The following is an 11377-nucleotide window of genomic DNA, read 5'->3' on the forward strand; positions in this document are numbered from 1 at the left end:
TGTCCCCTGCATTGGCAGGCGGATTCCTAACCACTGCACCACCAGGGAAGTCCTGGTACATTTTTGAGATAGAATATTTCCAAGTAAATGTTCCTAAAGAAAACAATCCAATGCCACGGAGCAACTAAGCCCGTGTGCCACAATTACTGAGCCTGTGCTTTAGAGCCCGCGCACCACAACTACTGAAGCCTGTGGGCCTAGAACCTGTGCTTGCTCTGCAACAAGAGAAGCCACCTCAATGAGAAGCCCATTCACTGCAGTGAAGAGTAGTCCCCGCTCACCACAACTAGAGAAGACCCTTGTGCAGCAACAAAGACCAACGCAGCCAAAAATAAATAAATAAATAAATAAACAAATACACAAATAAATAAATAAATAAATTTATTGAGGGAAAAAAAAAACAATCCAACAAATTCAGTTCAGTATCTTTCTGGAAGTTACAGTCTTCTGACTTAATTCTCACCTGAATTCAAGGAAGTCTTCAAAATACTAAAAAAGGAATGAAAAAATTTAAAGTAGTATAATGTAAAAGATATGTAAAACATTTAATATACATCTTATTTGCTTATTTACAACACAATGAACATTGTCAATTGGTTTAGGTTCTCTGAAGTTATAGGCAAAAATTTATGTGATGTGTCTGCTATGTACAGTTTTCTGGGGAGTAGCTTCATAGCTTATTGATTTCTCAAAGGATCTAATGACTCCCCTCCTCCCCAATCAAGTATTTCCCTGAGTAAAATTATGGTGTAGATAAGTTCTTTTTTGGAAACATCTCCCTTGATAATACCTAGCCTTGTGTAATAATAATGATAATAGCTGACTTAAAAAAAAGATTATTATCTGCTTATGTGCCAGGAACAGTTTCATAACCTTATGAAGAACATAGTACTATTATCCTTGTTTTACAGTTGAGGAAACTGAGGCATAGTAACTTGCCCATGGTTACACAATTAGCATGTGGTGGGGCTAGGAACCCTAGCATATTGGCTTCAGAGGGTCCCATGCAATGAGGCCCTGTTCATGAGCTATAGTTTACTCCTTTGTAAATTGGGGACAATAATAGTAGCCAGTGTCATTGTGGGTATTAGATGAGTTAAACTGGGATAGTCCATAGCTGCATGCCTGGCACATACTACAGTGGGCAGTTAATAAATAGGAGCTCTCCATGCTTAGCCTCTGTTTTATTCCTGAAGTCTTTGCTACCTTTCACTGTAGCGATATGGGTGTGATAAAATGCAAGACGGAACAGGGGGTGGGTGGATAAGTGTTTGAAAGTCTAGGGCCAAAGCTGGAGATATTGCTCTTCCCATTAAACTCTTTAAGGCCTCATGTTTTCTCTTAAAATTGTATGCAAATGTCACATGCTATTCCACAGTTCAATTGCTTATCTATTAATATAAAACTTGTTTACTCCAAAGCTTTCGGGATCATTGTTCTTCTACGGAGAAGATGTACCTTATTTATGCCTTGGTTTCACACACACCCCTTTGAGGGACTCAGCCACGCAGGTTTGGGAATTTGGAGGCCTAGATTCCCAGCTAGGACCCTTAGCTTGTTTGGGCCTTATATTTTTCATTTATAAAATGGCGTGGGTAGTAATGACTATTTTACCAAAGTCTTTTCTGCCCTGGAATTATACAACATAAAATTGTCCTAAAAGTGTTTTCAAACTGTGGGTCTCCATTTAAAAGTAGGCGAAAAGACCAATTCGATTGGTCAAACATTAAAAAAAAAAAAAATCAGGGTAAGTACTGTTTGGTGAAATTTTTGTTTCAGAATAGATATTAAAATGTAATATGTGAAACGTACACCTAAAAGGTGTCTTACTGCGGCTGGTAACAGAAACATTTTAAAGCTACATTTAAAGGAGCGCAATGCATCCTCTAAACGTGCCCGCCCTCGGGGGAAATCAATCTCAAAACCTCCCCACTTGAGAGCCCCCGAGAGAAGCGGAAGACGCAAATCTGGGTGCGGTCCTGGGCCCCGCCTCTCCTCGCGATTGCGGCGGCCCGCGGGTCTCGGGGACTGCACCTGGGCCCACGTGGCGTCTCCCGCCTCCCGCCTCCCGGCCCCGGCCTGGGCCCACAGGAAGCTGCGCACCTCCTGACGTCATCACAGGGCGCCGCTGCCTCGACCTCCTTCCACTTCGCGGGAGAAGTTGTTGGCGCGAATGGATCCCGAGCCGCGGTAACGGATTCCCCAGCCGGCCGGCCTGCCCGCCCGCGCCTTCATCCGTGGGCTGCAATGGTGAGCCCCCGGGGGAGGCTATGCGGCCAGGGGGCTGGGGAGAGTTTGCAGGCTGGGCGTGGACCTGGCATTCCTGGCATGGAGGGTCGGGGAGGACCGCGATGCGTGGCTTCGGAGGGGAGCGAAGGCAAGAAAGGGGCCACAAACTGGGCACTGGTCTCACAGCTTTCCTTGCACCGCGGGCTTCAGCTCTCAGCCGCAGCCAGCGCGCAGGGCTATTCGTGCTGCGCAGCAGTTTTAACTTTTTTCCACTCTTGGGGGAAGGGAGAAAGGAAGGGAGTCATGAAGGTGATTTTGGGGGCTCGGCGGTACAGTTGCTTTTCCTGTTCAGTGTTGCTTCGAACCTCGGTTTGAGTCCTGCCTAAAGCGTTGATTTCAGGCCTTGGGTCTCGAAGGAGAAGAATGTTACAGACTTTCCTTTCTAATGAAAAAGTTGTCTTAGGCCTTCAACTTTCATCATTAACAGCTCTGCGAAATGCTCATCACAGAGCCGTTTTGAAATCGATGGCATGGGAAGGATGTTTTATTTTGTTTAGATGAGTTCATAGAAATCAAAGGGATAACACGGTTTACCAGGAAAAAAACAAAGCAAAAAACCTGGTAGAAACAGCTGTAATACATTTGACAGCTGTCATCGCTTATCACCTGATGTTAAAAATAATCTTAAAAAAAACCCCTCAGTGCATAATTCTGCATAAATCCTTTAAATAGAGAGTGAAATAATTATGCAGCCGTCAAAACAGACATTTACACTGGAATGGCAATAGATACAAGTATGTATTTGAAATATTTTAATTTAAAGGACAATTTATGATGGTCCATTAAGCCAGAATCTACTTAATAATCAGACATAACTTTTTCAGTCATTTTATCTTCAATCAGCTTATTTGTCTGTCACAATGCCAGCATTCTGAGCTGTGTGTGTGGAATTTTATGCCAAATTGGGAACCCTTACAGCCCTTCGTGTTTCTTCTCAGAGAAGGATGAAATGATGATAATAGCCACCTTGTAACAAGTATCTTCTTCAGGTGGATATGCAGGCTGTTTGTTTTACATGCCTTTCTTCATTTAAACCTCACAGCAATCCAGTTTTACAGATGACAAAGAAGGCTTTTAGAGTTTGAACAATTTGTGATATGACTAATAAATGGTTGAGCTAGAATTAGAACCTAGGTTTTTCTGACCACTACATTATACCACCTCCCTATAATGATCATAATTGCATTTTGGACTTCAGGCACTATGGTAATTGTGTAAAGTTCATGAGATTTGGAGTATTGAAGGTGAGAGTGAGGCAATGTTTTGGTCTTGCTCTGCCATTTAATGGTTAAGTGGTTTTGATTAAGTAAATATCTTAACTTTAACCTCTTAAATCCTCTGTTTCCTTACCTGTAAAAGGGGGGAAATATAGCTGCCTTAAGTGATTGTCTTGAGGATTAAACACGATAATAAATGTAAAGCTTCTATTCTGTTGCCTGGCATGTGGTAGGAAATATACAACTACATTACTAATGATCTAATTTTCTCAGGAAGGACTCTGTGGAACATTACAAAGAGTTTAAGGGACATCAAAGATGCCTCTGATGTTGTCAGTTATGGTGAACAACAGCTTATATAGTCAACTTTTGATTATTCAGTTACTTTAAATGATTGGTTCTTTTCCCTCTTAGTACTCCTGTTCATAGTGCATATGAAAAATAAAGACCTTCTCAGAAAAGAAGTGGGGAAAAGGTTCTATAAAGTACATAAGAGTTTTGGATTATATTAGTGTTTAATTTAGTCCTTCTGTCTTGTAGTACAAAAATTAGCAGAATCCTAGACCAGAATTCTGTTCAACCTATGTTTATTGAACACCTATGCACAAGTTATATTGTACAGTAGTTCTTAACTTTTGCTTGGGTCACAGCTTTCTTTGATGTTGTGGTGAATGGTATGCAAGTTTCCTGCCCACAGAAATACATACGAATACATACCATTTTAGGGGATTCACATATCTTCTGAAGCACTTTTACAGGTGCAAGGTTAGCAACTCTTGCCCTTGGAGCTGCATCTTTTTCTCAGATCTTTTCCAATTAAAGTTACCAAAGGAATAAAATACTATATATCCACAAAATGGAATACTATGCAACCACTAAAAAAGAGAAAACTTTATGCCCTGATGTGAAACAGTTGCCAAGATAAGTGAAAAAAGAAGGTGCAGGACAATATGTAAAGTATGCTACCACTTTATGTAGAAAAGGAGAGAAAAGAATATGCATATTTTGCTTGAAGATGTGAAGGATACACAAGGAACTAACTGATAACATTTGTTGCCTCCAAAGATGGGAAATGTGTGTCTGAGAGGCAGGGTGGGAGGGAGACGTTTTACCCTTTTGAATTTTTGAACCATGTGAATATAATGTCTGTTAAAGGAATCTAAATGAAATTAAAATAAACAGAATAAACAGTAGCCATGTAAATGATTTGAATTGCTACAAGGATTTAATTATTTGCTCAAAATGGGAATAAAACTTGAAAGATGCCGTTTTTAAGAAATCACCATATATAATTCATTGGCTGGCGTAGTTATTTATTGAAAGTATGCATAAGTTTGAATTAAACATGCATGAAACTTAAGGGAAAGCCTTTTTGAAGAGCTGTCAAAGAGAGTCTGACTACATCTAAGCTGCTTCATTGCAGCATTCTGGGGGAGACCTTTCACACTGTAGTTTACTATGTGAATGCTCTCCTGGAGCAGCGTTGTCACCCTTTTATAATGTGTTGGGTTTTCGTTGCTGCGCGCGGGCTTTCTCTAGTTGCGGCAAGCGGGGGTTACTCTTTGTTGCGGTGCGCGGGCTTCTCATTGCGGTGGCTTCTTTTGTGGGGGAGCACGGGCTCTAGGTGCGCGGGCTTCAGTAGTTGTGGCACCTGGGCTCAGTAGCTGTGGCTTGCGGGCTCTAGAGTGCAGGCTCAGTAGTTGTGGCACACGGGCTACAGTAGTTGTGGCACATGGGCTCAGTAGTTGCGGTGCACGGGCTCTAGAGCGCAGGCTCAGTAGTTGTGGAGCACGGGCTTAGTTGCTCCGTGGCATGTGGGATCTTCCCGGACTAGGGCTCGAACCCATGTCCCCTGTATTGGCAGGCGGATTCTTAACCACTGCGCCACCAGGGAAGTCCTGGAATTGTTTCCTTAATTTCACTTCTGGATTGTTCATTGCAAAAGTATAGAAATATAATTGGTTTTAGTATACTGACCTTGTGTGTCATGCAACCTTGGAGAACTCATTTCGTAGTTCTAATAGTTTTTTTAGTGAATTCCTTAGGATTTTCTCTATTTAAGATCATTTCATCGGCAAGTAAAGATAATTTTTCTTCTTCCTGTCCAATCTAGGTGCCCCTTTTATAATTTATTTTTTTCCTAATTAGTTTTTTTTTTTTTGCCACAGTGTTGAATAGGAGTAGCAAGAAGGATCTGTATTTTTCCTGACCTTAAGGGACTACATTCCAACAACTTACCTGTTGTTTTTAAAGTATAATATAATTTTAACTATTTTAAAATTATTTCATTTCATTTGTCTCTTCTGTGCTGCTATCAATATACAATATTAGTCAGATGTATAATTTTGCATTTAAGTGGTTTTAAAGATAAAAGATTTTTACATTTGGATAGGTTTTGTGAAGTGTGTTGGTGATAATCAATTTCTGCTTGTGGATTTGGTGGAGGACTTAAAAATATTAATCAGAAATATTTATATTTCTTTACTTTCAAAATAGAGAAGTAAAGCCAAAATGTAATATTTTGGCAGCTACCCCACAGAGCACTGCAGTACTTATTTTGCATAAAATCCTGTACTCTTCAAAGTAAGTGAACACAGTGGCATGATTTGCTTTCTCTTTGCATTTTTGGTAGGCACATATAACTTGTTGGTTGGTTGAGCCCATCAGCAGTGAAAAAAAGTTATTAGAGCTGTTTGGTTATACTTCAAAATAGATATATATCAGCTTTTGTACTTTGACTTTTTAAAGTTAAAAGGTCATTATGATGGCTTAACTTTGTGCAGGTTTAGGAGTATTTACTGCAAAAGAAATTTTTTTTAAATCTCTGTTAATAGATTTATAATCAACCAAGTTAGAAAATTCTAAAAAATGCATGATTTTTTTGAGTACCAGCGAGGTCTGGTACTTTGTCTTGACTTTTGCATATTAAAATTGCATTTGGGTTGCCTGATAGGCGATGCTTCTCTTTAATAGTGTTGTAGAATTGTTAGTTACACCTTAGGGTAGGAGAGTGCAATAAATCTTTTTTTTTTTTTTTTTTTGCTTACACTTAAGAGCATTTAAATTTCAAAACTTTTACTAGAAAATGCCTTGTTGTCATTCACAGTTTTTTCATCTGTCAATTAAAGTTAAAGAATGTCATAGATTTGTTCTGTGGATTAAATTAATTTTTTTAAGTGTTTAAATCATTGTCTGGCACAGAGTAAGTACTATTTAAGGGTTTGTTAAAAAAGTAAATAAATGAAGCCCTAAATCAGGGCATTGGCAACAGAAATAGAGGAAAGAAAACAGCAGTATTTGGGAGATTAGGTTGGGTTGGTTGATTAGGTGGAGGGTCAGAATGAGGAGGAAAAACAGTGCTCATTTTTCTGTTTTCGGTGAATGGTGGTGCTATGCATTGAGGTGGGAAATAAAGAGAGAGAAGCAAGCCTCCAAAATATGGGCTTAGTTTTGGATATTATGAGTTGGAGGCACCTTTGGGGCATTTGGTAGAGGTGGAGATGACAGACTATTGGCTACATGGATATGGAGCTCAGAGGTCTTGAGTCGAGACAAGATTTAGGAAGTAGCAGTGTGTTTTTAAGTGGTACTGATATTGGGCTTCCCTGGTGGCGCAGTGGTTGAGAATCTGCCTGCTAAGGCAGGGGACACGGGTTCGAGCCCTGGTCTGGGAAGATCCCACATGCCGCAGAGCAGCTGGGCCCGTGAGCCACAACTACTGAGCCTGCGCGTCTGGAGCCTGTGCTCCGCAACAAGAGAGGCCGCGACGGTGAGAGGCCCGCGCACCGCGATGAAGAGTGGGCCCCGCTCGCCGCAACTAGAGAAAGCCCTCGCACAGAAACGAAGACCCAACACAGCCAAAAGTAAATAAATAAATAAATAAGTGGTACTGACATTGAGATGGATGTGAGTTAGCTTGTGCAGTGTGAATATGTGAATCAGAAGTTTTTAACTTAAGGTTCATGGAGAGCCATTAATAGCCTTCAGAAAAAAGCCCTGAAGAAGAGGAAGTATTATACTAAAAGTGAAAGTGTTTTGCTTTTTGTAGCCACAATGTTGTAATATGACAAGAGAGTACCATATGATAGAAGTAATAATACACAATAAGTGTTAATTTAATACCCACTTAAAGTTTCTTAAAACAAAGTGCAATAGGTAAAGTGATGGCAAAAAATTAATCTCAAGTAAAGATTATTTTAATACACAATCTTTAAAAACAAATTTACCATGAATTTCATTTTACATAATTAAGAACTTCTCTTTCTGAGCCCAGGTGTGAAGGTCAGTGACCTTAGGAATAACCACTCATGTGTTCAACCATTATTAATTAAGCATCTGCTTATCTGAGGTGCTGGCCCTGTACTTGAGATACAGAGGTGAGTAAGCTAGACAGGCCTGCTGTATGGAACTTACAGCAATGTTTTCAAACTCAGATTTCTATGACTGTCAAAAGTATCTCCTGCTAATCATTTTGGGACCCATTTCAGGTGTTGCTTCTTTTGGTAAACTGTCCCTGAGGCTCTCTGTGTTAGGTGCTCCTGGTGCTCTTACAGTTTTGTGACTTAGCTCTGTCTTAGCACTGCTTTGTATTTAATTCTTTATATACTAATTTGTCTCCCAGGTAGCCTCATGAGGGCATTTTCCTGTTTGTGTCCTAAGTGTCTGCCTGTAATCACACAAGGATCAAATGTATCAGGAATAATGAGAATGGAAAGGCCGTATTGCTAGTTGTGGAGTATGGCTACTTTTGCATAGATCCTTAGAATTATGGTAAAACTATGAGGGGGCAGTCATGGTCAAGTAGAGAACTATGAAAGGGATTTGGAGTCAGAGGACCAGGTTCCATTCTGTTGTGCCATCTCTTCTAATCCCCACAGGAATCCTGTGGAGTAAGTGGCATTATGAGGAAACTAAGGGCCAGAGAAGTTAAGTAATTCATCCCAAGTGTCTGGAAGTAGGTGGCAAAACTGACAAAAAGCTTTTTTTTGTCTGACTTAATTCCACTTACTTACCTATAAAATGGAGATAAATCATTCTATTTGCCTTTATACCTCACAGAATCATCAGAAGAGATAAATCTCTATGTCCAGTAGCTGTAAGTAAAAGCGTGAAAAACTTACTTGTTACTATTAGCTGTGTGTGCTAAAATTTGTTTTAATTTTTATGTGATTTTTGCCTAAATCTTTTGCCTTATTTGAACTGACCTGTTCACTTAGTAACTATTAAAAAAGAAAGTAAGAAGAGTGAATTACTACTCTCTTTTGGTTCCCGAAATAAAACTATTTCTTTTACCATTTACTTTAGAAATGAAATTACGGGGACAAAGGGTATGCACATTTAAAATTTTGATAGATATTGTTGGATTGTCTTGGAAAGGTTATACCAATTTTTACTTTTATTAGCAGTGTAGTATGTGAGCATGTTTCCCCACAACTTTGACATATCTGGGCATTATCAATCTTTTACCGCTTAGGGAAATATAATCAAGTTCTAATTTATCTGTTTATTATTTGTGAAGTTGAGCATCTTTTGTTACGTTTGTTGGTTATTTGCATTTCTTTATAATTTGTCTACTGGTAGCTTTTACTCATTTTTCTACTGGGTTATTTTTTATTGATTTGTAGGAGCCTTCTTATATATAACATGTTGTAGATATTTTCTGTTAGTTGCTTATATTTTAACTTTGTTTATGGCATCTTTTGTTTTATTTTTATGCAGTCAAATCTGTCTTTCTTTATGGGTGGCTTCTAGCCTTGATGTTCTGCTTGGAAGGACTTCCCTTTGCTAAGATTATAAAAGTAAACTTAAAAATTTGTTCCTTTTTCTACTCATACACTCAGCAAGAATTATTCCGTGCAGTTAAGAGTGATGTCTAGATCCATTACTTGGGAGTTTGATTAGTCACTAGTCTTCGAAGACCTGGAATACCAGACAGGGAATGTTAATTAAGAGTAAGGTGAAGTCACACTATAAATTAAAGTCAAATTGGTGACCTTTGGCTCTTAAATGTTCATACACCAGATGGCTGCTCACACTGGAGATAATCCCTAAAAAGGTGTGAGTATAGAATCGCTTTCATTCTGATGTAAATTCTTTTCCGAAAGTTTAGATTTTTAATGTATATTGAGTTAGATCAGGATGCTGTAATTTAATTGTTCAGCTGCCATCAGAGTATAAGGGCATGGGGAGTGGGAGAGTAGGGTAGAATAAAGGGAAAAGAAAAGAAAAGGGTTGTGAATAGGAAGAATTACTTAGGGAGGAAAGGTTGCAACAATGCTAAGGATTGGCAGTATGGAACAGACAAAAATCAGAGAGCTCAACGTTACCAACAATTCCATTTCCTGAATTATATTTTGTTTTCTTTCTCTTGCTTTTTTAAGTATTTGTGGTTCCAACACAGATGGAAAACCACCATTGACTTTAAGCTGATTATTAATATTTAGTTTTGATATTTCCATGGTGCATGTGTGGTGTGTGTGTGTGTGTGTGTGTGTGTGTGTGTGTGTGTGTGTATGTGTTTGTATGTGTTTTAAAAATCACCACTGTTTGAATGAAGACTCACTTGGTAATTTCAAAAGTGAAACTCCAATGTGAAACTCTCATTTCCTCCAGAAGCAATAAAGTAAATAGTTGTTAGCCTCAAACTCAATTCTTTGCAAATTATAGGGAAGACTGTGGCTTTCTGACTTTCTTATCCATATATCTTTTCTTTAGCACCTGACACAAATGTCTCAGTTTCATAGCTGAGGTATCCATTCTGCAAACAGTATTTTTTAGACTTAGACTTTATTAGTATGGATTTGTGACTTTTTTATATTAAGAAATTTACAAAAGAGGGTGTAAAACTAGGGAAGTCTGTAACCTTTCAAAAAAAATTTAACATGTCTGTGTACCTCATTTATCTGTTTTCTTTATTGCCTTAACCACAAAGCTGTGTGTGTGTGTATGTCTTTCTATAACACACTTGTTTGGGATTTTTGACATTTTAAGGGTTTGACAATTACTGCGAGGATCTAGGAGAAAAATTGTTACCTTTCTTACACTTGGTAAAGTACTTTTAACAGGCATTTTCCTCACTACAATAGAGATAGGTTGGAACAGGTTAAAAGAATTGAAGACTCAGGCTTATGACCATTAAGGATAGGAATAGGGAAAACAGTACAACAGGCTCTTGAGCCCATCCTTTGGAATTCAGATCCTAAATTCTCACTATTCTTTGTTCCTTATACCCTTGCCTGTGAGCAGAGACAACTGTGAACGGAGATGTTTCAGTGACATGAAGGGATAATAAATAGTTCATAAATGAGGGAGAAGGGAAGCTTTTTACTGAGCCAATGTTGTGATAGATGCATGATTAATCCTCATAAAGTGTAGGGAGTATTAGTCTCACTTTACTGATGAGAAAACAGATTAAAGTAACTTGCTCAGGGTCACCCAGCTAGAAAGCACTAGAGCAGAGATTCATACCAGAGGTTTCTCATTCTAAGGTCCGTTCCCTTTTCTCTATACCACAGTTTCTTCAAAGCTAAAATCTAAAAGGGTAGGGAAGAGTATGTATGCAAGGGATAAGAAAGGTGAGTGATATTAATTGTAAATTACATTGTAAATGTTTCAGTATGATTAATTTGATTCTGTTGTTTAACACGGGGTAGAGTAATTGAAGAAAGTATTGTAGTCAAAATTTTTTCTTCAGAATTTGGAAAAATCATGTAAAGGAAAATAATTTCAAGGTTCTTAGTTATTAAGGTCTTAAATGATCAGGGTTCTGAGAGTTATTCTTCTCTCAAACTGGAGTATAAATCCCATAGGTGGGACTTCCCTGGTGGCACCGTGGATAAGACTCCGTGCTCTCAGTGCAGGGGGCCCGGGTT

At 38.8% G+C, this 11377-nt stretch overlaps 1 protein-coding gene across 2 annotated transcripts in view; it reads left to right on the forward strand.

Annotated features, from left to right (window-relative positions):
- Positions 1–2036: 2036 nt before the first annotated feature.
- RFC1 (replication factor C subunit 1) overlaps positions 2037–11377 on the forward strand; it is a 73198-nt gene continuing 63857 nt past the window's right edge. For both annotated transcript variants that reach the window (XM_059923179.1, XM_059923180.1), the window contains exon 1: positions 2037–2250. In XM_059923179.1, the coding sequence (XP_059779162.1) occupies positions 2248–2250 (3 nt within the window). In that variant the 5' untranslated portion in view covers positions 2037–2247. The remainder of the gene's footprint in view (positions 2251–11377) is intronic.

This window comes from Balaenoptera ricei, chromosome 5 (assembly GCF_028023285.1).
Source record: "Balaenoptera ricei isolate mBalRic1 chromosome 5, mBalRic1.hap2, whole genome shotgun sequence".
Taxonomy (NCBI): domain Eukaryota; kingdom Metazoa; phylum Chordata; class Mammalia; order Artiodactyla; family Balaenopteridae; genus Balaenoptera; species Balaenoptera ricei.